General features: G+C 45.1%; 1 protein-coding gene and 1 long non-coding RNA gene across 2 annotated transcripts in view; one reads left to right on the top strand and one right to left on the bottom strand.

Annotated features, from left to right (window-relative positions):
* Positions 1 to 27,631, top strand: part of KALRN (kalirin RhoGEF kinase) — a 681,131-nt gene that overhangs the window by 643,302 nt on the left and 10,198 nt on the right. Inside the window, 6 exon segments of the mRNA XM_006154563.3 lie at positions 16,044 to 16,071; positions 17,462 to 17,633; positions 19,822 to 19,943; positions 20,595 to 20,726; positions 22,900 to 23,064; positions 25,518 to 25,596. Of these exon segments, the coding sequence (XP_006154625.1) occupies positions 16,044 to 16,071; positions 17,462 to 17,633; positions 19,822 to 19,943; positions 20,595 to 20,726; positions 22,900 to 23,064; positions 25,518 to 25,596 (698 nt within the window).
* Positions 11,437 to 23,022, bottom strand: LOC106735498 (uncharacterized). Its single transcript, XR_001370798.2, has 3 exons — positions 22,947 to 23,022; positions 15,185 to 15,303; positions 11,437 to 11,789 (listed from the first exon to the last, which is right to left on the bottom strand). It is a non-coding gene; the product is annotated as an uncharacterized LOC106735498 (long non-coding RNA).

The following is a 27,631-nucleotide window of genomic DNA, read 5'->3' as shown; positions in this document are numbered from 1 at the left end:
TTAAGATTTGTATTCATCCAAGGCCTTACAGCCCTTTGCTAGGCACAGTGAGAAGCTGGCACCTAGGAGACACTCCCATCAGAGACTTTAGGATGCTCATGCTGAACAGAACAAAGCCAAACGTTGTGTTGATGCATGGGCTGAAAAGTTTCAGGTACAATAGTTGAGGCATAAACTTCCCTTTAGACACAAATTTCAATTAACCAAGGCCCTTGGGGGGCTGTGTGGTGGGAAGCTGCAAATCTTCAGGTTGATCCCAGGTTCCATAGTAGTTGTACATGCAGCCCTTACATGGTCCATGTAGCCCTCACGTAGATGCCTGTCGGCTCCAGCAGGCTCTGCTGAACGTGTTGCCAGCTTAAATGAACTCGGAGTGCATGAGCAGGTTATAGAGGGAAGTCAAGCTTCTTGATGTTGCTAGCTTATCATGTGCTAGGGGCACATAACTAATAAGGTATAGAAAGTCGAGGCCAGCAGGGGGCATGGTGGTTAAGGTGCTGGACTCCCACGTGACCAACTGCAGTTCGATTCCTGGACCTGAAAGTGTGCTTTCTCACTTTCCCTTTTTTCTCTCTCTCTCATCAAATTGAATAATAATAAATAAAATTAAATAGATAATTTTTTCTCAAGGGATATGGAAGTAGAGCATGATTGCAACAAACATCGCAGCAGTAGAAAATGACCAGGAATGCATCCTGGAGAGAGCTACACCTTACAGCCCAAACTTAAAATTCAGGCAAGTTGGCCACCACTTGAAGGACTCTTCTTGCTACTAAATTGACTGTTTGGGGCATGATTCCCAGACCCAGTGGCCCTATCCTTACCCTTGTCTTCTGGACGGGGTGCTGCAGCAGTTGCCATGTCTGTTCCACTTGTCTCTTTGGGAGCACGTCCTGAGCGCCTACTGAGCTGGACTGGAGATGCCCTGGCCTGTGTTCAGAGCCTCTATTTCTGGAACCCCAGCTGGCATCCTGGCACCATGCACCTGGTGCAGGCGCTGTGCTCTGAGTGCTAAACCTTGCCTTCGGCTTGATGCTAGCATGTTGATTCCAGTCCTCGCTGGGTATAGGCTCTTCCTGTCTCCGTAGCAGTGACATTGCCAAAGCATTCTTTACTTTTTCTCAACTGACGGACTGAAGGGCTCCTCTAAGAGGCAGTTATCTGGGCTCGTTACTTCCACACTGGCTGCTTACAACCCTCAGGGCTGGCGGATGTCCCACCGTAGTGTTTGGGGAGAGATATGACATGTCATTGAAAGCTAAGCAAGAGGAAAATAAAGCACCTTGAATCCTAGGTGTCGAATTTACAAAGTTTTCCAAGAGCACCAAGTTACGTAAAGGGAGGCAATTCTGCTCCGATGTTTACAACCTTTTCTCCTTCTGCTTGCAAATATTCTTGAAAACAACTCTGCTCCCCACTTCCAGCACCACAGGTCGTGGCAACATAGGTCAATGTGATCCCCTGTGGCCTGGCCTCCAGCTTATCTGTGGCTGTACTTCATAGAACTATTCTAGAAATGAGTGCTGGGCCAGCCTGTAGCCTAGTAGTTAAAGGAATCGGGTGCTACGTCACCAGCTGCAGTTTAAACGCTGATTGTGTTTCAAATCCCAGCCTCGGTGCGTGAAAAACATGCTGGGCGTGTGTGCATGCATGCTCAAAATCCGGACAGGATGAAGAAATGGAGGAGAAGGGACTGGGGCGTGAACATGCCCCATTGGGAGTGTTCTCTCTCTCTCTCTCCTTCTCTCTCTGTGTCTGTCTCTGGTGAGTGTACATACCCTCTTGCAATTGAAAAAGAGAGAGAGAGAGAGAGAGAGAGAGAGGCCTCTATTTCTGGAACCCCAGCTGGCATCCTGGCACCATGCACCTGGTGCAGGCGCTGTGCTCTGAGTGCTAAACCTTGCCTTCGGCTTGATGCTAGCATGTTGATTCCAGTCCTCGCTGGGTATAGGCTCTTCCTGTCTCCGTAGCAGTGACATTGCCAAAGCATTCTTTACTTTTTCTCAACTGACGGACTGAAGGGCTCCTCTAAGAGGCAGTTATCTGGGCTCGTTACTTCCACACTGGCTGCTTACAACCCTCAGGGCTGGCGGATGTCCCACCGTAGTGTTTGGGGAGAGATATGACATGTCATTGAAAGCTAAGCAAGAGGAAAATAAAGCACCTTGAATCCTAGGTGTCGAATTTACAAAGTTTTCCAAGAGCACCAAGTTACGTAAAGGGAGGCAATTCTGCTCCGATGTTTACAACCTTTTCTCCTTCTGCTTGCAAATATTCTTGAAAACAACTCTGCTCCCCACTTCCAGCACCACAGGTCGTGGCAACATAGGTCAATGTGATCCCCTGTGGCCTGGCCTCCAGCTTATCTGTGGCTGTACTTCATAGAACTATTCTAGAAATGAGTGCTGGGCCAGCCTGTAGCCTAGTAGTTAAAGGAATCGGGTGCTACGTCACCAGCTGCAGTTTAAACGCTGATTGTGTTTCAAATCCCAGCCTCGGTGCGTGAAAAACATGCTGGGCGTGTGTGCATGCATGCTCAAAATCCGGACAGGATGAAGAAATGGAGGAGAAGGGACTGGGGCGTGAACATGCCCCATTGGGAGTGTTCTCTCTCTCTCTCTCCTTCTCTCTCTGTGTCTGTCTCTGGTGAGTGTACATACCCTCTTGCAATTGAAAAAGAGAGAGAGAGAGAGAGAGAGAGAGAAAATGAGAGTCTATAGTTCAGTTTCTTTATCTTCCACTGATTAAACTTTGGGAGTGGTAGGAGTGGGAGTGAGGGAGAGGATATATGTGAGGGAAATTTTCTACATCCAAAAAGAGGGAAATGAAGCTGAAAATCAAACACTAGGGTTCCTTGGGAACAGGTTAACATTAACTCATTTTTCTACAGCTTAGACTGCTGACTGAGTGTCTGCCATGGTGGAGGAGCACAGATGCGGTGGGGGAGTGGGAACCATACCCTCACCTGCTGCTTCCTCAGCCTGCCCCGTCTGCACTGACCCCACAGGCTGGAACCAGGGCTCAACTTTTCAGGATCAGCATCTGCCCTATTTTAGCCAATGCTTATTTCTAAGAAGTGTGGGTCCTTTCTGGGGTGTACTGGATTTCTCTCAGGACCCAGGTTAAGCAGGTTTCCACATCCATAACAACTCTGAAAAGTTGTCTGCAGGTTATGCCAATGCTTGAAGATTTTTTGTTTTGTTTTAAAATTTATTTTATTCACGATAGTGCATGCACACTGATAAGTGAGAGAAAGAGAGGGGCACCCTTGACTGGATCTCTTCCCACTATAATCTCTTTTCCTCCAGCTTTTCAGAATCTTGGGCACGTGCACATGTGCCTTATGTGTTTTCAAGCTGACCTGGGTATCCTCGCCACAGTCAATTTTGTGGCCTCCAGCACTGCAATTCAGTTTGCTACCTACTGCCTGTGCCTTCCAGGCTGGGCCTCTTACTTGACTTTTTGTACCCACTCCTTAACACAGCATTGCCATCTGCCTGTATCACACAGTAGGGTTGAAAGGCCTGAGCCAACCTCCCAGATTTTTACTCCAATTTCAGTTATAATCATGAAATTCATTTTAATTTTTTTAGAAAAACAAGGACCCAAGATCTCTGGTAACAGGTCAGTCCTTCAGATTAAAAGGTTGTCATGATTCCAAAAGATTTTGTCTCTGCATCAGCCATTCAGTGTGCTGTCGGCTTCATCCAAAATGAAGACTAACTGCAGACAGAACCCTCGGTCCTATGGCAGCTGCCAGATATTGAACTTAGGGAGTCAGAACAAGTTTGGGATCTTGTGCAAAAGGGCTCTGAAAGACAGGGAGAGAAAACACTCAGACAAAACTAGTTTGGGAGAAAATTTCCGATTACAGCCTGGAAACTTTTAGTTAACCCCATACTCTTAATTTATTTCAGTTTTTAAAATTGTAGTCAAACATACATGACATAAAATTACCATTTTAACCTTTTTTCTTTTTTCATTTTCTAAAGAGCATGTGCACTTGCCAGAGAGAGACAGAGAAGGAGGGAGAAAATGAAAAATCACTCCCTGGGGGGATAGCCACACCACAGCCCTCTCTCCTCCATTCTCTTCTCAGGATTCTGGGCATGCACACACATGCATCTCGCGTGATTTTTCAAGCTGCTGGTCCAGGACTTGAACCACACGGTCAGCATGTGGGATCCAGCACCTTAACCTCTATGCCATCTGCTGTTCTCCTATTTTAACCATTTTTAAGTGTGATTCAGTGGCATTAAGTGCTGTCACATGTTGTACAACCAACCATCACCACTATCCATTTCCAGAACTTTTTCATCATCTGCAACAGAAACTCTGTGCCTATTGAACAATAACTCCCAGTCCTCCTCCTTCCTGCCAACTCTTTTACTTTTAAAAGAGAAAACTGAGGCACAGCAAGTTGTGACTTACTGTTAGAAAACTGGAAGGTGCCTTGAGGCAGTTTCTGATTTTCCCTGGGCATCGTTCCCTCGCCTCACCATCTCGGAGCTTCTTCTCCAGGTTGGTTTTAATCTGAATCACAGACCCTGGCAGGCAAGGAGCCTATCTTCTATTGCCAGTTTTTCCGGGTGAATGTGTTATACAATTTTCCAGTTCAACAAAGTGGAATGTCATTTCTGCCCATGCTGGCTTTCCAAGGCCGAAGTATGAGTTAAGCAAAAACCTCACAAAGGTGGTATCACATGGAAAGGACACTGCCACCGGAGGCGCAGTGCCTAGACTCCAGTCCGGATGCTGTCAGCCGTGTGACCTCGGGTCACTTAGTACGCCGAGCCTCAGGTTTCTCTGGGGGAGGCTGTGCAGCGCCAGTGCTGAGAGTACAGGTGTTTTCACAGTGGCATGTAGCCCTGTGGGCACCATGCAGATCTAAGAGGTGTTAGAATTTCACTCTGGAGCTCGTCTGACTCTGAAAGCAATGAGACCCCAACATAGGAGGAAGTATTTTGTGCTTTTCACGGGTGTGGCAGGAATGGCCTGGGAAATTTCCTCTTGAGATTTGACAGGAATGTCTGCTCCCAGCTCTGGGAAGGGCTTGAGTGGCCAGAGCTGGCCCTTCTTTCCTTCGCCAAATCCACAATTCTCCAGCTCCAGTCCTACGTCTTCAAAGAGCCAGCCTGCTGCTCCCACCTCAGCTGCTCTGGTCCCCTTGTCCCAGATTCAGAGCTTCAAAATAACCTAGCCAGCCAGACTGAGGGGAACTTTTACACCCCAGTCAGGTGCCCGACCTCCTGGCAGTGCCGCTGTGTTTCCACAGATGCTGGTGTCTGTATTTTATAAAAAGATTTTTTTTTTTTTCTTATGAAGACTCTTTGGAGGAAAAGAAAGTGAAAGATCACATTTCTCTTATTTATTTTTACAAAATATTTTCTTTGTAATATACCTGAAGGGTTTGATCGGAATACTGGCTTCCTGCCCAGCTTTTCCAGACTCTCCATGCGGGCTGACTGACACTCATCCAGGAAGAGACGGGAGCTAAGCTTGCCAGAGCTGGCGTTGCTCTGGGAGAGGGGATGATAGCTGTTCCTCCGCATACTCTCACCTACAATGCTTTCTGTTCCTTACATCACCTAGTGAAGTAAGTAGGGTGGGGTTTCTACTCTCCCGAAGGACACAGGTTTAGGAAGGTCAAGGTCATAAAACCAATAAAAAAAAAAATGTTGGTCTTGATTGTGGATGGTGCGTGGAGAGGCCAGACTGGGCGTGTGACATGGAGGAAGTCTGCTCACTAAGGCTCGGGTCCTCCCTTATTGCATATCTGCTAGGAGGAGGAGAATTTCTTCCTCAACAACTTCGTTAATCCCTTGACTATTGGAGTCATTACTTGACCTCACCCACACCCTTTCCCAGTGACTCAGGAGCCCAGCCATATGAGGCAAGAAAGGAAGTCCAATTACAAGATTTAGAAATGTCTGAATCAGGCAACACAAACACTCTCAGTTATGGGTGCCCTGTGGTTCTCTTACCCTAGCCTGGAGGCCAAGCCCACTTCATTTCTGTTGTACATTAATGAGATTATGAGGCGATAATGACTCAGGAGAAATTGATCTAAGAGCTTGCTATTGGAGGAGGAAAAGCCCCACCTTCCCCATGCTGTCAAGGTTCACCTACAGTCTCACTCAACGTGAGTTCCTAGTTAGTCAGTTTAACACAATGATTAACACAGGGCATCGCAGCAAACACTTCTGAGGGCCAACAGATTACATTAGATCAGGCCCATCCCAAAGAAGCATTTGACAGAGGGAGTCAGGTTTGCATAAATACCTATGTCGCATAGCATACTTTAAAACTTGCTCCAGGGGGCCAGCAGGTGGCGTGGTGGTTGAGGTGCTGGACTCCTACATGGCTGGCCACGGTTCAAGTCCCAGACCTGGTGGCTTACTTTCTCACTTTCCCCTTCTCTCACTTTCTTTCTCTGTCTCTTTGGTCAAAATTAGATAATAATAACAAAATAATTTTTAATGTGCTCTTCTAGTGTCACAGAGAGGGACTGATTTTCTCCCTTAAGCCATTCATTCATTCATTCATTCATTCAATAGATATTTATACACCCACTCAGGCATTAGACTCATAACAATAGCTACTACTTAGCAGTCTCCTGTATAACTGACTCTGTGTGAGTCCTTTCTTCCTAGCAGCATGATCATATAGGTACTACTATCATTATCCCCACTTTACAGATAAGAAAACAGGAGCACATTAAAGTTAAGAATTTTCCTAAGGTTGGATGTTTCTAGGCAGCCTGTCTTCCCGGAAGCTCCTGAGTGTGGTCATTGACCTCACTCCATGGCAGTGTGTGGGTTGGATGGACTAACAGGAATAAATGGTCTTCTAGAAGGGCAGAGGATAAGGAAGAGTATGAACAAAGGCCCTGAGGCATGAAGGTCCAAACATATTTTGAGAAGGTGTATGGTCTGGGTACCTTGGGCTTGGGTATGAAGGAGGAATTGTAGGCGAGAAAGCCTGGCACCAGGGGGCCAGCAGGTGGCGTGGTGGTTGAGGTGCTGGACTCCTACATGGCTGGCCACGGTTCAAGTCCCAGACCTGGTGGCTTACTTTCTCACTTTCCCCTTCTCTCACTTTCTTTCTCTGTCTCTTTGGTCAAAATTAGATAATAATAACAAAATAATTTTTAATGTGCTCTTCTAGTGTCACAGAGAGGGACTGATTTTCTCCCTTAAGCCATTCATTCATTCATTCATTCATTCAATAGATATTTATACACCCACTCAGGCATTAGACTCATAACAATAGCTACTACTTAGCAGTCTCCTGTATAACTGACTCTGTGTGAGTCCTTTCTTCCTAGCAGCATGATCATATAGGTACTACTATCATTATCCCCACTTTACAGATAAGAAAACAGGAGCACATTAAAGTTAAGAATTTTCCTAAGGTTGGATGTTTCTAGGCAGCCTGTCTTCCCGGAAGCTCCTGAGTGTGGTCATTGACCTCACTCCATGGCAGTGTGTGGGTTGGATGGACTAACAGGAATAAATGGTCTTCTAGAAGGGCAGAGGATAAGGAAGAGTATGAACAAAGGCCCTGAGGCATGAAGGTCCAAACATATTTTGAGAAGGTGTATGGTCTGGGTACCTTGGGCTTGGGTATGAAGGAGGAATTGTAGGCGAGAAAGCCTGGCAGATGGATTGAGAACAGACTGCAGAGGCCTGGAGGGACTTGCTAGGAAGCCATGACATGATCCACGGACATCAAGAAGCAATTGAAGGTTTTTTAGAAGAGTAAAGATGATTTGTTCTGTGTTTCAGGAAGGCATTTAGAAGTTAAAAAAAAAAAAAAGTTGAAAAATACCAGAAGGGCAGACAGGGAGAGATTTGATAGTGATAAGCTGAGCAGAAGCAAGGAAAAGGCAGGAATGAAAACACTGAGTACGGGACCAGCAGATGGCATAGTGGTTACATCACTGGACTCCCAAGTAGTGTACCACAGTTCAAGTCCTAGACTCGGTGGCTTCAGATTCACGCAGGGTGTGTGTGTGCGTGTGTGTGCACGTGCGCACGCATGCATGTGCCCAATATCCTAAGAGGAGAATGGAAGAGAAGGGATTGCGGCTTGGCCATCCTCCCTTAGGGGGTGATTTCTCGCTTTCTGTCTCTCTGTCTTTCTGGCGAGTGCATGTGCCCTATAGTAAAAGTCTCTCTCATGAAAGAAAGAGAAAGAGAGAGAGAAAGCAAGCAGCTGAGTACAAAACAGAAGGCCCAGGAAGAAGTGCCAGGCTGCAGGCATTTATATGGGCAGTCTAGCGAGCCCAAAACCACTCCCCCATATTTTCAGAGTAAATGTTAACCTCTTGTGACTCCAAAGACTCTGGGAGTTAGTTTCACCCAACAAAGTTTGGGGGTTGGGGTATAATCAGGGTTAATTATTAAAGGAGATTCCAAAACACTCACCTATAAAGACTTTATCCAAAGTCAAGATTTTGGCTGTTAGATTAGTTATGGTTTTATATAAAGAAGAAGCTGTACCACCACCCACCGCACCATCTTCCACCCCCGCCCCAGTCCCTTCCTAACTGACTTCCAGGCTGTCAGGAGCACCTGCAGACCGACGTGTGCACAGTGATGAACCCAAAAGGGGGTCCTTCATCACTATCTCATGAGACAGAGGAGAGATATGTTGATTATTATCTTTAAAGTTGTATTTTTAGTATTTTTGTTTTTGAGTGCACACTAAAGTTTCCCTCACCAAAATACCGAGGGGTGGCAAACAGGGGTTTGAACTAGAAACACACATAAAACCATAAATGTGCTTGACACCTAGACATATGTGAAGGGGTCTTCAAATAGTTCAAAAACTGATGCATGAACTTCACGGGAGGGGGCGGCACCAAAGTAGACCTGTACTTTAATTCCATTTTCCATAAATTTTTTGAAGACCTATACCCAACAATCAGCGATGGTTTTTTTTTTCTCAAGAACACTTGGAACTTTTTTACAAAAACGGACCCCGCACAGCTCTCAGTTGGGTGTAGGCCATTTGGCTTCTTTGGCTCTTTTTTATTCCTTCAGTATTCTCAATACGTAGCTGTGACCTGTGTTTTGTGACTGGTGATGAGGGACTTGGAAAAGATGGAGGGGTATATTTTTCATCTGGAGTCAGTTGATGGCTGGTTTTCTAGACAGAATTTCACCCTTGGTCTTAAGTCTTAGAGTCTTAGAGCTTCACAGCAAGAAAAATAGAGCCAAGATTCCCTTGAAGCTCCAATTATGTTATTCAGTGCTGGTTGATTGTGCCTGTAACTCTCTCCTCTTACCTCGTGCTCATCCCTTTGGAAGAAAAATCAAGACATTGATTGGAATTCTCTCCAGAAGAAAGAAACTGAGTTGCTGATGGACCACATTGTGGGGTGCTTGGTTCGCCTGGGAGGAAGCACTACTACCTGCGCCCTCTGCTGTTCAAATAAAACCAGACCCCTCGGTCTCCTACATGCCCATGCCGGCCTGGTCCTCTCGGACTCTGGCCAGCATTCTCGTGCCTCTCCCAGAGAGGGCACATGTGCATTTTATATGAACGGCGTGGTCTTTCATCCACTAACACTTCTATTTCGGATTTCAGTTCTTTCCTTCTTCCCATTTATCACTTTATGTGAACTTCCAACCTGTTTCTAAGAAAGGAAAACATTAGGTTTCAAGAAACATGTGAGGCTATGATTAACCCCTCAAGTGCCAGGCTGACACGTTAGATCCCTGCACACAACAACGCTGATCCCTTAAAGTGGTTAGGAGACCTAAGTTCTAGTCTAATTGAGTGACCTCAATTAATTTGAGTTACCAAATATTTGATCTGCTATGTGCAAGATGCGAAGAAACACGACTGACGGCATGTAAAATGTGGGGAAGGATTGCTATTTTCAAAGGGTTCTCAAGTTCCCAGAACAAATACAATGCAAGAAAGAGATGATACATGGCAGTTCACGATCACATCTCTAAGGTGGGACGGTAGGGGGGGTGGTCTTCAAAAAGTTCGTGGAAAATGCATGTTATAAAAAGAATCTATGTGTGAATTCTAAAATTTCTTCGGACCAAAGTAAGTTCATACTTTAATTCCATTTTTTCACAAATTCTTTGAGGTCCCCTCAAATAAGAGTGCAAAGGAAGAAGATCACCATTGGCTAAATCTCAAATGTTGACTAATTAATGACTAATTAGTGAACTTCCCAATCAAGTCGCATTCCCCTAATGCAAATGGAACAACAGTCGGAGTTCCCAACAAGACGTTCTGTCAGCTCTCCTCCCCCAGGTTAGGATCCCACCACTTTAAGTTTTCACAGAATTGATAAATAGTGGAGCACTTGCATGTCAAGTGTCAGATAGGCTTGGTGGCAGTAACACTGAACAAACCAACATGGCCTTGTAGTGCACAGAGAGCCGTAGACAAACATACAGGTAATTAGACCACCATGTGAGGGTGTGGCATGACCCTCCAGTCCATATTCTGATTTGCTTCAAAGAAGAAACTGGAAAAATGAGAGAGGAATTTTCAATGGACATAATCCAGCATCAAAGCTGGGGGGATTAGCATGGATGTTGCCCAGGCTCTTGGTCTCACTAGAGGAGTTTAAAGAGCAGGGATGGGCAGAGGTGAGGTAGGGAGAAAGGTGGACTCAAAGCTAAGCAGATAGGCCATTGACGCCAGCGATGAGGTCTCAGATGGTTCTCCCAACACCCTCCCACTGCCCCGAATGCTCTGATGGGACGAGCACTGGGCTAAAACCCAAGATCTCTGTGGGTCTCTTTGATTTTTCACTCCCCCATCTCACCTAGGAAATGAGAATGAATAACACTCGGGTCTGCACATCCTCCAGGGTTTTGAGTAGGAGTTGAGAAGGAGTTTGGGAGTGGTTTATGCCAACTCTACGAGGAGTCTTCAGAAAATTCACAGGAAATGGACATTCTGGAAATGTGAAAGCTACTGCCTTCCCACACCAGAAAGACCCCTCTAAGAAGATTTAAAGGGATTTCATTTTTTTTCTCACCCAAATAATCTCATATTTTAAATCTACTTTTCCATGAGCCATCTGAAGTCCTCTTGTATAACACTGCACACATCAGCAACGTCACCACCATTAGAAACGTGTTGTGGTGTGCCACGCTGGGCTCGCCTCCACTGGGCCAGCCCAGGCCAGAGAAACGAAGACTGAGGACCTCCACACGTCCCTTCCAGGTGGAGAGCCTGCAGAAGCCTCACTGGCAGACTCTGCTAACGTCTACACTGAACGATGACATTTTCTTCTTGTAAATTATATTTATTTAACTTTATTTATTTTATTTTAATTTGACCAGAGAAGGACAGAAAGATAGAGAGAAAGGGAAAGCAAGAAAGCAAACCATCGCCAGGTCCAGGACTCAAAACCCAGTCAGCCATGTGGGAACTCAGAGCCCCTAACCACCACGCCAACTGCCGGCCCAGGAATATTTGTTTTTTTAAATGACACATATATTCAATAATATACTTGACACTGTTGAAGTTAAGTAATGAAAAAGAGGAATAAGACGGACTTCTGGCAGCAGTTTGGGGTGCTGTCGTGTGGAAGCACGGCCACAGGGCTGCTTTATGAAGCCCTTCTCCATAGCATGGACCTGCTCCTTGCTTCTCCCACTTGTCGTCTGTCACGTCTGTGAGACCTTGACGTGGACTCAGTGTCTTGCTCCCTTGTGGGTTCCCATCATAATAGGAAATCCAGGCCATTACAGAGTTGGCAACATTCTCACTCTTTTTTCAGTTTTTTTGCTGTAGAGTATGTGTGTTCACTGTGGGAAGAGAGAGAGAAAGTGAGAAAACACCCTTGGGGTAAGGGGGCCTGGCCACTCTGCAATCCTTTCGCCTCCATTTTCCTCTCGGGGTTTTGAACATGAATGCACATGCTCCTGGCATAATTTTTCTTTTTTTTTTTTTTTTTTGTTCATTTATTTATTTATTTATTGGCGAGGTTTTTGCTATAGGACATGTGCGCTTGCCAGACAGACAGAAACAGAGAGACAGAAAGGGAGAAATCACCCCCAGGGAAAATGCCCACGCCGCAATCCCTTCTCCTCCATTCTCCTCTCGGGATCTTGGGCATGCACACACACACGCGCCCGGCATGAGTTTAAACCACCAGGTCCAGGAATCGAACTGCAGTCGACTACGTGGGAGTCCAGCAACATAGCCATTACGCTAACTGCTGGTCTCCTGGCATCATTTTTCAAGCTGCCAGGCCTGGGACTTGAACAGCGCAGTTGGCGACATGAGATCCAGCTACCTTAACCTCCATGCCACCCGCTGGCCCCTCAACTTGTTTCTACAATAGAGTCCTGATGGGGTGGGGTGGGGTGGGATGGGGGAGAGTGCGTATTCTGTGTATGCTGAAGGCTGATCAGGCACTTCATCAAATACAAACAGAATTTAACTCCATTTTTCCTGCCAAACTGTCGGCCCAAGCACGTCCACCCTGCTTCCTGCCTGGTCTCTACCACCTAACCATGGGTCAGCTTGGTAAATCTTCATCAAATAAATTGAATCCTTACATTGGAACCAGCAGTTGGCGTAATGACTATGTCATTGGACTCCCATGTAATTAACCGTGGTTCAAGTCCTGGACCCGGTGGCTTAAACTCACACCGGGTACATGTGCGTGTGTGCCCGAGATCCCTAGAGAAGAATAGAGGAGAAGGGATTGCCGTGTGGCCATCCCCCCTGGGGGGTGATTTCTCACTTTCTGTCTCTTTGTCTCTCTCTATCTCTCTGGCAAGCGCACATGCCCTATAGCAAACACCTCTCAAAAGAAAAAAAAAAGTTTAAATCCTTACATCAAACAGCCCTTCCTGGTAGGCATTATTATCCCCAAGTCACAATTAAAACTGGGGCCTGAGCCGCTTCACGATGTCCAAGGCAGGACGGTGTGTCTGGCCTAGGGTCTGGACACTGTGCACTCTGTCTGCTCAGGGTTTCCCTCCTCCTCTGCACAGCACACAGAACCTCCTCCCTTGAGGCTATCCATTCTATTCTTTTTATCATTTTCCGAAAAGTTTGCATTCCATCTGTGTTTGCAAACAACCTCTAGTCCAATGTCATTAGTCACATGCTCAAATCTAATTACTTTATAGACCTTTTGATCCTGTTTTGAGATTCTATTTATGCACCAATCCTAAATACTTGGGAGCGCCTAAATGGGGTCAAAGGTCAAATGTGCCTTCACTGACAACATATTAAATCCCATTATGTAGCAGGCCCAGTGGTACCAGGGAGATAAGGAGTGGCTTCTATCCTTAAAGAGCTTACTGTCTAGTAAGTCTAACTGCACCTTCCTTTCCTTTAAAAATTATTACAAAATAAATACAGAAAGATAAGTGTGAAGGCCCCAACTGGGACATTTTGTAAGGCACATGAGTTGTATGTCTTCATTAGGAAGGAAAGAACAATTTTTCAAAATAAACTATTAAAGATAAAACTATTAAAGATAAGTCGGTTTAGTAATAGGCTGCTGTTTGAAAAATATCTGGAAAGCCCAGGTAAGAAAAGAAAGGAAAAAAAAATGAACACCTAAAATTCAGATGTTTTAGAAATTCTGAGGGTAGGGCCTACGTCTTAGTATTTTTGTATCCACAAACCCATATGCTTGTCTTAAGATGAACTCGATCGGGAACCAGCAGTTAGCGTAATGGCTATGTCGCTGGACTCCCACGTAGTCGACCGCGGTTCGTGTCCCGGACCCGGTGGCTTAAAACTCATGCCGGGCGCGTGTGCGTGCATGCCCAAGATCCCAAGAGGAGAATGGAGGAGAAGGGATTGCGGCGTGACCATCCCCCCTGGGGGGTGATTTCTCGCTTTCTGTCTCTGTGTCTCTCTCTGTCTGTCTGGCAAGCGCACGCGCCCTACAGTGAAAATCGATCCAAAAAAAAAAGATGAACTCGATCAATCTTTTTGAATGGGCCAAAAGCACCCTTAATCCCACCTGAGATAACCACTGTAAACACAGAAAATATTCTCAGCTCCCTTTCCTTTGTCAAATGACTGACTTGGATTGAGAACCACTGATTTAAAGGAAGCCCAGACAGTGGTGAGTGGCGTTTTGAGGCTAACAAACGCTGTGGTGGCCAGGGCTGAGACACAGCCTCAGAACCTGCCAGCACAAGGCTTTGTGCAGCCACTAATTGTGAAAAATCTAAGTGATGCAAGTGAACCATCAGCTTGCAAGGACCCAAAGAGGAAATAGTATCTTTGTTCCAAGGGACTCTAGCGCGTCCTTCTGAGGGAAGAACACGCAGTAGCCATACGTGTGCTCATGTAAGACATGGGGGAATGCAGGGAGATGAGTATGAAGGCCCTCACTGGGCTTCCTTGTAACCCACAGGAGTCATGTGGCCTCTTTGTAAAGGAAACAATTGAGCAAAACAATGAGTGATAAATCACTTTAGCAACAGGCTGCTTAGCAGAAGGGAGATTATTAGAATTAGATTGTCTCTATATAGATAGGTACCGAGTATTTATTTGTTGAGCTCTGTGCTAATCTCTTGATACGCAGGATTTCAATTCATCTTTGTGATAACACTTGGCACTCGGTACTACGTACCGAGTCTCTTTTATAGTGACGAACAATGATGCTAATCAGCTTTCGGCAATTAGTATGGAATCACGTTTAACAAAACAGGTGGCCCCAAACTCTGATCCCAAATCACCTGCTTTTTTTTTTAAAATCACGTCAGGCGTTATGACCTGTGTGATTAGAGGTACTACAAAAGATGGGGGTGGGAGGAATCAAAGTGACCATTCTCTCAAGAAGGAGTAACTTTCCAGAATAGCTGGTCAGCTAAATGTTTTCCCTTCTATGAAAAATCCAGGGTGGGAGCCAGCAGGTGGTGTGGTGGTTAAGGCACTGGAATTCCCACATGGGCTACTGTGGTTCGAGTCCTGGACCTAGCGGTTTGCTTTCTAACTCTCCCTCTCTTTCTCTGGCAAAACTCTCATAAAATAAATAAATAAAATAATTTTTAAAAAATTCAGGGTGACCTGGCACCAGCCAGCAAAACTCATACAAAGAGCTCCAGCAGCTTCTCAAACCCCACGTGTGGCTGGGACAAGTCACTTAATTGGCCTGAGTCTCTATTTTCTCACCTATGAAGCAAAAGGATTAGAGCAGGGATGTCAGTCAAGGTCGTCAAGGTACCTGGTGGAGGCCTGGGCTACAGGAGCCTGAGCTGGGATGGAGTGGGAAGACAGGACTTCTCTTGTCCTCTTCAACCCGAGAAACTCTACATCTGGCTGCTGGAAGGGAAGTTTCCACTTCTGGGGGTTGCGAGTAGAACATTTGGAAGGAAACTGGGTTAGTTCATTTCAATGGCCTTTCCCGCTTAGGTCTCAGATCCTCTGTTTTTGAACATTCATGACGCCAGGAAGAATTGAACCATCCCATCCCTTGAGTGTAGGTTGAATGGGAGGAGAGAGGGGCTTTATGTCTGTGAAGAGAGAGTAGGTTTTACGAGTGGAAGAGAGAAGGACTGAAAGGTCAGCCATCTAGCAGATTCCCAATAACCCTGCCAGCCCCAGCCACCAGCCGGGATGTGAACAACCAGAACAGCTAGGAAAGCAAACCCAGTGCCATTTATTCTTTTTTCCTAAAAAAAAAAAAAAAAAAAAAAAGAACATTTGTTTAGCTTTGATTTATTTACTTAATTATTTTTTAATTTGACAGAGAGGGACAGAGTGAGAGAGAGGGGGAGAGTGAGAGAGAGATAACAAGTAAGAGAGGGAGAGGGAGAGTAGAAAGCAAGCTGCCAGGTCCAGGACTGAAACCACAGTCAGCCATGTGGGAGTGCAGTGCCCTCAACCACCACGCCACCTGCCGGCCCCCAGTGCCGCTTATTCTTAAAGAGGGGCTCTTCTCTGTATTTGTAATACAGTCACAGCGAGTGAGAGTTCGGATATCAGAGCTTCATTTTCCTAAATTGTACTCAATAGGGTAAAATTCTCTCACTTTCTTGGAATAGTTTAGGATTCAAGCAATTTTCTGTTTCTTTGTTTTTCAGATCTTAAATCCAAATTTCATCCAAGAAGGTGAGTTAAAAAGCAGTAGAATTGAAAATGGGGGTATTTGTTAAATAAATTATGGTATATTCAGCATTGAAGTAGAGCCTTTAAACAATGGTGACATAGTTTCTTTCTTTTTATTTTTTAATACAATTATAGCTTTTTAAATAATTAGTTAATTTTATTTATTTATTCATTTATTTTTAATTTGACCAGAGAGAGGCAGAGATAGAGAGAGAAAGAGAAAGTGAGAAAGCAAGCCACCAGGTCAGGGGACTCGAACCCTGGTTGGCCATGTGGGAGTGTCCAGCGCCTTAACCACCATGCCACCTGCTGGTCCCAACAATGGTGACATAGTTTCATATTTGTGCACAAAAATGGATGTTTCTGACAAAGTATTAGGTGAAAAAGACAATAACTTTCTCTCTTTCTCTCTCTCTCTCTCTCTCTCTCTCTCTATATATATATATATATATGTATATATATATAAAATGGGATACAATTTTGTTAAGAGGTGTGTTCATATAAAACCTATGAGAATACATACCAGAACATTCACTCTAGTTATTTCTAGAATATAACATATGGAGCTTTTTCTTATTTTTTCTTATCTGCATTTCCTAATTTTCCTACAATAAACACATACTACTTTTTAAAGGGGCACAGATGACTTGAAAGTATTATGCCGAGGGTTATTTGAGTCATTATACAAAATGGGTGAGGAATAAAATTGTTAAAAAAAAATAAAATGGCTGTTTGGGGGACCAGCTGTTGGCATAATGACATGTCACTGGATTCCCATGTAGTCAATTGTGGTTCGAGTCCCAGACCTGGTGGCTTAAACTCGCACTAGGTGCATGTGCGTTTGTGCCCAAGATCCCAAGAAGAGAATGGAGGAGAAGGGACTGCGGTGTGGCCATCCCCCCTGGGGGGGTGATTTTTCCCTTTCTATCTCTTTGTCCCTCTCTGTCTTTCTGGTGAGCGCATGCACCCTATAGCAAAAACCTCTCCCAAAAAAGGCTGTTTTGGGGGACCAGCAGATGGGGTAATGGTTATATCACTGAACTCCCATGTAAATGACTGTTGTTCAAGTCCCAGACCCAGTGGCTTAAACTCACGCCAGGCACACGTGTGTGCATGCCCAAGATCCCAAGAGGAGAAGGGATTGTGGCGTGACCATCCCTGCTGGAGGGTGACTTCTTGCTTTCTGTCTGTCTCTGTCTTTCCAGCCAGTGCACGTGCCCTATAGCTCTCTTTAAAAAAAAAAAAAGAAAGAAAGAAAGAAAAATGGGCAAAGAACCTGAATAAAAACTTTCTCAAAAGATGTACAAGTGGCCAACAGTATTTTAAAAATAAATAAGTAAAGGCTGCTTTGTTCTAAGTGTGTTCTGAATGATGTACGTTGATTTGATCACAGTGGCTCCAGAATTCCTCGTGCCCCTAGTGGACGTGACCTGCTTGCTTGGGGACACTGTGATACTGCAGTGCAAAGTCTGTGGGCGGCCGAAGCCCACCATCACTTGGAAGGGCCCAGACCAGAACATCCTGGACGCCGACAACAGCTCATCCACATACACCGTCTCCTCCTGGTAAGCCAACCACTTGCATCGGCACCAGCACCCGCGAGGCTGAGCCTGGGTGCAGCTGCTGATATGGTTCCCAGTCCCTCCCAGAGGAGAGCTGCCGAAGAGCTTACTCTAGATCAAATACCTGACCTCGATCAGGAGCGAGATGGAGCCACAATCTGTGAGTGGTTCAGCCCCACACGGCAGTGTACCCGGGCCTGTGGGCTGATTCCCCATCTGCAGCTCGCCTTTGTCTGCCACTCAGCCTAAGGCACGCCTGGGTCGGCACCAGCACACTTGTCACATATCACCAGTGCCTCGTAAATATACCTGGGGCCAAAACTAATGCATGGGAAAGCTGCATTCTGGACCCACATTAAACAAACCAAGAAAGGAAACCCTTCTATCTCAGGTCAAGCACAGACCGCACTTTTGAAGAGCTTTCAGCAAACAGCCGTACAGTCACTCCATTAGATGACTTTTCTCCAGGGATCGCCAAGTACACCTATCTCTGAGTCGCAGGGGATGAAGGCCCCAGACTTGTTGTTAGAACGTGTCCTCAAACCTGGACTTTCTGGTGTCTTTTATGCCCTTCAGGATCCTGTGAAACAGAGAGAGATTTAATCCCATACTTAGAGCTATTTTATTAGAAAGAAAAAAAAAGAATGACTCACTCCAGAGTGAGCTGCAGAAAATCAAGCCATAAGCTTGCTTCCATATAAAAAGACTGTTTTCTGGAACTTGACTGACTGCATCCCAACCCTGCTACTGATATTAACAGTTATTGCTACTTTATCATGTAGCCCTGCTTACAGTGGACAAGCAGTAGCAAGCCCTAAATATGTAAGAAATATTTATGGAAGAAACACCTAACACCTAGAATCGCAAAACTTTTATCCATTGACCTAATTTGTGTGTGTGTGAAATAGAAAAAGACCATTATTCCTCAGTATTCCAGTCAGAGTTTGCCTGGCCAGGAGGGACCACAAAATACCAATGGAAAATGGGCACAGTGGCATGCACCTATAATCCCAGCTACTCAGGAGACTGAGGCATGAAGGTCATGAGTTTGAGGCTAGCATGAGCAACATGGGGAGACCGTCTCTAAAAATAACAATAATAATAAATTACCATGGGGGGCCGGGAGGTGGCATTGTGGTTAAGGGCACTGTACTCACATGGCTGACCACAGTTTGAGTCCTAGACCTGGCAGCTTTTTCACTTTCCCTCTCTCTCTCTCGTGCTCTTGCTCTGTCCCTCTTTGGTCAGATTTAAATAAATAAGTAAACAAATAAATAAAGTTAAATAAAATAATACTTTCCCCCAAAAAAGGGCCCAAGGAGGTTGGAGGGGCCCACAAAGAGCACTAGGATATATCATAATACATGAGGAGGGGGTAGAGCTCACAGCTTTCGTATTTAACCCTTCCCGAGTTCTTCTTCCCTTAAGATACCTCAGGACCCATACTGCCATGAGGGGGGGTAGTTATTATTTTTTTAATAATTATTTATTTAATTTTACTTATTCATTCTTTTTTTTTTTTTCATTTAACCAAAGAAAGACCAAAACACAGAGAGAAGGAAAGTGAGAAAGCAAGCCACTAGGTCTGGGACTCGAACCATGGTCGGCCATGTGGGAGTATCCAGCACCTTAACCACCTCGCCACCTGCTGGCCCAAGGGGGGCAGCTATTTATGTGGAGGAACTGATCCTTTCTTAATTCACTTTATTTTGAAAGTCCTACATAAAGAATGTTAAGTACTCGAATGTTTTTATTCTTCAGGCTTTCCATTTTCTCCTACCATTTATTGATCTGTGAGACAAACTACTTTAGAACAAAGCTGCTACTGCTGATAATACTGATAATATTGTGGGCCAGTACTTGTGTAGGGTTTCCATATCCTTCAACCCCTATTCTAATTCTTACCCCATTTCATCCCTTATTCTGCCCCTCATTTACAACAAGCCTGGGCGATGGGCATGGCCAGGGACTTCTCCCCTTTAAGGGTGTGGGGATAGAAAGACAACGTGGTTCCTAAGGTGTGCAGGTGGGTGACAGAATGGGGACTGAGAATCTTCTCAGCACACATGTGCCAATGCTGTGGGATACTACCTGTCAGTCAGCGGTTCAATACCCGGGTCTAAGGGGGATTTCTACCTGTCAGTCAGTGGTTCAATACTGGGGTCTGAGGGCTTCCTTTTGCTATCCCTAGTGATTCTGGGGAAATCACCCTGAAGATCTGCAATCTGATGCCCCAGGACAGCGGGATTTATACCTGCATAGCGACAAATGACCACGGGACAACATCAACATCTGCCACGGTTAAAGTGCAAGGTACCGTCTCTGTGTTAGTCAAACTTTAACACTTCTCTTCATTTGCTTTTTAAATTGTACTACCTTAATCATTTCGAGTGTTTATCTCAGTGGTATTAAATACCTATTTCACACGTCTGTGCTATGGTCACCACCACCCATCCCCAGAACTCTCTTCATCTTCCCACGCTCCCTCCATAGCCATTAAGCAATAGCCCCCTGTCCCACGCTCCCCACAGCCCCTGGCCACCATTGCTCTACTTTCTGGCTCTATGAATTTGGGTTAGTCAAATATTTCAAGTGAACATTACAAAACCTCCCTAGGATGTGGGGAAGAAAAGGTCCATTATGAAAATTCCAAAATAAAGTTCTAACAAATGGGAGAACAAATCTTTGCTAAGACCTATCTATTGCCTGCTACAAACCTGCATAGCTCCTCAACCAAGCTCTCTCTTCCCTGTGGAATATTTAGCCTGGGAAAGAACTTCAGAGATCCAGGTACGTCTCCCAGGTCGCTTTTAGGCCCAGAGAAAGGCATGCCACTTGGTGGAGAAGCTCATAGGAAGAATTTGAGACACGGGGTATGTAATGTTTCCTAGATGACAGTCTAGCTTGGTATAAAATGCCGAGTGCTGCAGAAACCACCCTTGATCCTAATCTCTGTCTCCGTAGGTGTACCAGCAGCACCTAACCGCCCCATTGCCCAGGAGAGAAGCTGCACCTCTGTGATTCTCCGCTGGCTGCCCCCATCCAGCACGGGGAACTGCACCATCTCTGGTTACACCGTGGAGTACAGAGAGGAAGGTGCGCCATCTCCTCCTCTTCTTCTTTTCCTATTTCCTTTTCCTCCCAAGGAGGTCCTTAGGAGTTAGAAACCTATTAGACCCCTCATCTCTCAGAAGCTGTTCCTTCTAGTGTCTTCCAACATAGCACAAAGCTTCCATGTCAACTGCAGCCCCCATCTGAGCTCAGATGTCCAGCAGCTGTCCTCACTAAGATGATGTAAAGCTCTGCCATGTGCAAGACCCAGGGCAGGTTTCAGCGTGCCTTCCCGTGCTTTACCTACATGACACACTCACTCAGACAGGGATGATCAGGTGTATTTTACAGATGACGAGGCAAGGCCTAAAAAAAGTCAAGAAACATAACATTTTACTTACTAAAAGGCAGAGCTAGCACTAGAACCCAGCTCTCCAGTTTACTAACTTGTTATCTTTCTCCCAGAGTTGTACCTAGGGTAGTATACCTGAGCCCTGTCTCCCACTGCCCCTGTATATGCATGTATGCATGTGTATTTTTTAAACTGCAATTCAGGGCTGGCTTGTAGCACAGCAATTAAGCACTGTGCAGAGAAAGTCAGATCCCCTGTAGCTAACCAAGGTTTGAATCCCAGCCCCAACAGATAGAAAAACATGTTGTGCACATGCACCCAGGATCCTGATGGGATAGAGAACCAGAGAAAAAAGAATTGCAGTGTGACCAGGCCTCTTGGGGAGTACTTTCTCTCTCTGTTTCACTCTTACTCTTTCTCATGCACATGCATATGTCCTCTGGCATATACAAAAAGGAATAAAACGGGGGCCAGCGGGTGGCATGGTAGTTAAGGTGCTGGACTCCCACGTGGCCGACCATGGTTTGAGTCCCAGACCCACTGACTTGAAAGTCACACTAGCACAAGTGCATGCATCCCGAGAGGAGAACGGAGAAGAAGGGAATGCAGTGTGGCCATCCCCCTGGGGGGAGGGTGAGTTCTCATTTTCCCTCTATCTCTGTCTATCTCTTGAGTTCTCATTTTCCCTCTATCTCTATCTATCTCTGGTGAGCTCATGAGCCCTATGGCAAAAAAAAAAAAAAAAATCCTTCAGGAACTAAAAACAACTAATCCATCTCATTATTTAGAAGAATTAAAATTAAAAAGTTTCCAGTCAATTCTAACTGTTCATAATGCATGTCTGAAACACATTATGAATTTCACAATCAAACTGAATACATCCACGCTCCCCTCACAGAACCAGAATGATTTGTTTGACACTACTTTCCATTGTTCTTATTTTTAAAAATAATTATTTATATATTTAATTCCATTTGTTATTATTATTTTTAAATTTGATCAGAGAGAGAAAGAGAAAGAGAGAAAGCAAGCCACCAGGTCCAGGATGCAAACCATGGTCAGCCGTATGGGAGTCCAGCACCTTAACCACCATGTCACCTGCTGGCCCCTGTTCTTATTAACTCTTTCTCTTTTTATTAAGTAGGTCCTGTGTAGTTATAAAACGGATTATTTCTGCAGCTTTATTAAGCTGTTCACTCTTGTGTCTCCCAGGACAATGCAAGGTATTCATGCTGCCCTGGGGGACACATTCCACAAAGTCTATATATATCTGAGCAATATTCAGCTCATAGTCCATCTCATTAACTAAGTTCTCTTGGACACATCGTTTAATATTTCTGAGGCTCAGTTTCTTCATCTGTAAAGTAAGATTCATGTTCCCTACTGCATCGGATTTCTGAGTGTGTACGTGAGAAAATTAAATGAGAAAATTACGTAGAAGACACCTTCCAAATAGTATTTTATGTGGACATAGTGCCCAATACATGTTTGTTTCTACTTTGTTTTAACTTTCAAATGTAGATTTCTCATTCTGTTATTAACTTAGGATATATTCTTTTGATCGTATTTAAAATACCACATACATTCCTCTGTGAAATCTGCATTACCTGTGCCTTTTCGCCCTCACCCTTGCACGTTTGAAAATAAACCAAACTGTAGGCCAACTTCTTCCCGTCCCTCCATGTATTCAGTCATGTAGGAACTCAAGCCCAAACCTGCCATGGTTGGCCCACAGGCTTGCAGAGCCTGACTCAGTGACACACTGTCCCTTGAATGAAGAAAGTTTTCCTTTCTTTGTTTGCTGAAGGTCTCTGAAACAATGTCCCTTTGGCTTTTCTCTCTCCCTTTCCTTGGAAACTGCACCAGGTTCTCAGGTCTGGCAGCAGTCGGTAGCTTCGACCTTGGACACATACCTCGTTATCGAAGACCTCAGTCCTGGATGTCCTTATCAGTTCAGAGTCAGTGCCAGTAACCCCTGGGGAATCAGCCTGCCCAGCGAGCCCTCAGAGTTTGTGCGACTTCCGGAATATGGTGAGTCCCAGCCAGGACCAGGGGCCCCCAGGTGGGGGTGGTGGCCTGTGGGCAGTGCACTTGGCCTGCTGAAAGATCACTGGCACTAGCTTCTCCTCGGCATGTTGGCCCACAGGCAGGAGGTGACCTGGGATTGCCCGACAGCTTCAGGCAAGCAGTGTCTTATGGGCCTGCTGAAGAGTGTTCCCATAAAGTGTGACTCTAGGTCTCTGGGCAGACATCAGGTCTGTCACCAGGCCTAACCGTGGGCCTGCCAAGCTCCCAGGGAAGTAGCATGTCTCCAGAGCAGACAGGGACAGGCAGGAGCCATGAGTCACATGGACTTCTACTGGGGCAGGAATTTAGGCTTTCTCCCACTCAAGTCCCCTACAGGACATAAATATTCTTCACAGCCTTAGGGGTTAACTTAAAATGGGGATTTTACTACGAAGAGAATATTTGATAGTTTCTCTACCCCTAACTCTTTCAGAATTTGTTTTCAACATGAATATATTCTTACATAGAATTATTCATAAATTCACTAAGATAGGGACCAGTAGATGGCATAATGGTTACATCTCTGGACTCCCACGTAGTCAGCCATGGTTTGAGTCCTGAACCCAGCAACTTGAAACTCACAGAGGATATGTGCAAGTGTGTGCATGCTCAAGATCCCTAGGAGAGCAGGGGAGAAGGGATTGCAGTGTGGCCATCTCCCTTGGGGAGTGATTTCTCACTTTCTGTTTCTCTGTCTTTCTGGTGAGCATACATGCCCTATAACAAAAATCTCTCTTAAAAAAAAAAAAAGAAAGAAATTCACTAAGATAGATGTCAAACTCGCTAAACACAAGTACTTCACTTAGTACGTATTTGCCCACTCTGTTCACCAAGCCACTTGGTCCCAGGGCCATTCTGAAAGAGGAAACTTGCTCTCCTAAAGAACTCTCCACATAGAAAGCTACCAGGCAGTACCAAGGATTGTGTGTGTGGTGGGGAAGGGAGCGGCCACTGTGCTCGAAATGCAGTGGGCCTGTGGCTCTTCGGCTGGTGAATTCCAGAGTTCCCAGAGGGCTTGGTCAAGTCTCACAGACACAGACTCCCTGTTTCTCTCATCTGTCTCTTCCTGTCTCTGTTCCCTTCTCTGATTCTCATCTCTGGCTCCGTCTCTCTCTTCCCCCTTTCTCTGGCTAAATATCTGACCCTCTCCATCACCCCATCTTTCCCCTCCATCTCTACCCCCTCTGTCTCTCCATCTACCCATCTCTCCCCTGTCTCTCCACCTCCCTGTCCCCCATCCTGAAGTGCTCTCCAGCCCCGCCCCTACTGCCAGCCCAGTCACTTCCCTCCCAGTGGCTTTTGTTCCCACTGGCCTGTGAGTCACTGGGAAACCTTGGCCTTGGGTCCCTGCCCGGAATTTGGTGTGGATAAGCCACCTTCGGCCTCAGCACGTAGTGTCCAGGCAGCCTCTGTGATCAGCTCTGGCTTGGAAGAGCCGAGCTGCTGACCTGGCTCCCCAACTCAATCCTGCCCCAGGACAACCCATGCCTGGTTGTCAGTGGACAACACAAATACAAAGGCAATTGGTGTGCATGCTTGTGAGAGTGTGTGTTTGTGTGTGTGTGTGTAAGTGTATAAATCATTGCCAGGAAGTTAACACATCATATAAGATAAAGCTGCCAAAGAATCTCCTTTGGCATATATCGTGGAGTAAGTTAATCACTAGATATACCAGATAAGCTCATTAACACCTAACATGAGTTCATTCCTAATATAAGTTGGTAAGAAAAATGAATTTGGGGGACCAGTAGATGGCACAGTGGTTACATTGCTGGATTCCCACATGGCTGACCATGGTTCAAGTCCCAGACCTGGTGGCTTGAAAATCATGCCAGACACATTTGCATCTGTGCCCAAGATCCTGGGAGGAGAATGGAAAAGGGATTGAGGTGTGGCCAATCCCCTGAGGGGTGATTTCTCACTTTCCTTCTCACTGTCTCTGTCTCTCTTTGCAGCAAGTACATGTACCCTAAGGTAAAAACCTCTAGAAAAGTATTTTTTGAATGTCCTTTTCTCCTTTCTTGACCTCATAACTATCCCCACCCTCCCTGCATCCTCCATATAGCCCCAATGATTGCTGACTTCTCTAGGCCTTCATGGTGTTTTCCTCTCTCCCTTTTTATTTTTTTCTACAACTTTCCATTTTAAAATATCCAGACGTTCCATTTCTAATGGTCCCGAGTTTCCCTTTTGTTTAAGTAAATGGCAGGGAGGGTCTGACTGTCCTGTCAGTTGCTCCTTAGATGACATTTTTAAAAATAACATTCCAGAGAATCGTGGCATTTTCCCACTGAGTCAGACTCCATATTTAGTCGTGAGAATGGCGCTGGGGTCATGCTGGAGCTTTTCTGTGAACCTTTCTTTTATTCTCGTCTGACATCATCAAAATCAAAAAATGGATTTTTTTTCTCTTCCAGATGCTGCTGCTGATGGAGCCACCATTTCTTGGAAGGAAAATTTTGATTCTGCTTATACTGAGCTGAATGAAATTGGAAGGTAACGATACAGTTTTCTATTTCTTCATTCATAATAAGCACCTGACAACACCACCGCAGAATAGCGACTCAATTTTTTTATTGTTTTTTTTTTCATAAATGTATCCACTCCATAGTAAGAAAATAACTTGAATATTTACGTGTACTTTCTATTGTTCTTCTTCTAGCTTAAGTTAGACATTTCACTCATCAACTCTTAGTCTTTCTTCTTTTCTAATACATTTAAGAATTTAAGCCAGGCCCCATGGTACATGTCTGTAGTCCCAGCGTGGAAAGGGAGGCTGAGACAGGAGGACTGCCAGTCCTAGCCCAGCCTGGACAACATAGCAAAACCTTGTCTCTAAAAAAAAAAAAAAAAACAGAATTAAGCCTCAAATTTTCTTCAAAATACAATATTAGCTATACTTTCATTTTTAAAAAATTTTGATATTTTCTTCTGTAAGAACAAGTCCAACAGGATCTTTTTCTTTTTAAGAATTATTTATTTATTATCATTATTTTTTCAATTTTGACCAGAGAGAGAGCAAGCTACCAGGTCTGGGACTTGAACCATGGTCAGGCATCGGGGAGTCCAGCACCTTTAACCACCTGCCATCCCCAGGTCCAATAGGATCTTGACTCAGTGGTCTACCCCCAGCTCAGCTAAATTCAGAAAATACTTTTTTTTTTCTTTTAAAGAATTATTTTATAACTTTATTTATTTATTTTAATTTGACCAGAGATGGACAGAGAGAGAGAAAGAGAAAGCCAGTTGCCAAGTCTGAGACTTGAACTGTGGTCAGTCATGTGAGAGTCCACCGCCTTTAGCCACCACGCCACCTGCTGGCCCCAGTTCAGAAACTACTTCTGACCATGGTGAAAATCTCCCTGGCCAACTTCCATTCTCTCCTCTGGATTGTTCCTTTCCACTGGTCTCTTCTACCTACCTCCACGGGACCAAAGGCTGGGACCAATGAAGCCCTTGTTTGCCTTGTCTGTCGAGGGTGGGGAAGAGTGGTAAGAGTGGAATAGAGAGGAAGAAGATTAGGCTTGTTAAATTCCTCCCCTGAACCTTGTGAGGCTGACAGGGGAAGGTTCCAGGTTCATGTCTGGAGACCTCCCTGAGTACTCTGGGCACTCCTGTGCCTTTGATCTGAAACTAGCTAAAGCTGGGGGTAGGCCACAGCATCAAGACCCTGTTGGGGGACCAGCAGTTAGCATAATGGCTACGTCGCTGAAATCCCATGTACTCTACTGCAGTTCGAGTCCCGGACCAGATGGCTTAAACTCATGCCCGGCGTGTGTGCGGGCGTGCAGGAAGATGGGACATGGCAGAGGGTGGGGATGGGGAACCTAGGATGGCAAAACAAAAGGCAAGGTATGCAGGACACAAAAATTGGGAAATCATTTGCTGAGAACATATATGTTGATGTGCTTGATTGAGCCAATGCACAGTGTATTTTGGATGGAAAATTCATATGTGTGTTGTGATGAGAAAAAAAATTTATAATAAAAAACAAAGTATAAAAAAAAATACTCTGGAGTGAAAAATGAATAGATGAAAAAAGATTAGTAAAATGTTGATCATTATTGAAGCTGAGTACATAGGAGTTCTATTCTCTTCACTTTTGTATATATTAGAAATTTTTCTTAGTAAAAAGATAAGCATAAAATAAAATGAAATAATTCCTTTAAAATGTTTTAAAACTATCAATGAGTAGAGTTCCTCCTTTTTAAATGTTGCTACTGTTGTTGCTGTTGTGTTTTATAGAAATATGTTCTGCTTAGAAAAGAGAGCTAAGCTAGGGACCAGCAGTTAGCGTAATGACTATGTCGCTGGACTCCCACGTAGTCGACCGCAGTTCACGTCCCGGACCCAGTGGCTTAAAACTCACACCGGGCGTGTGTGCGTGCGTGCCCAAGATCCCGAGAGGAGAACGGAGGAGAAGGGATTGTGGCGTGGCCATCCCCCCTGGGGGGTGATTTCTCACTTTCTGTCTCTCTGTCTCTCTCTGTCTGTCTGGCGAGCACACGCACCCTATAGTGAAAACCTCTCC

The sequence above is a fragment of the Tupaia chinensis genome, unplaced genomic scaffold, assembly GCF_000334495.1.
Source record: "Tupaia chinensis unplaced genomic scaffold, TupChi_1.0 Scaffold000415_1, whole genome shotgun sequence".
In the NCBI taxonomy this organism is placed as follows: domain Eukaryota; kingdom Metazoa; phylum Chordata; class Mammalia; order Scandentia; family Tupaiidae; genus Tupaia; species Tupaia belangeri.
Note: the sequence above shows the minus strand (reverse complement) of the source record. Positions and strands in the feature narration are given on the sequence as shown.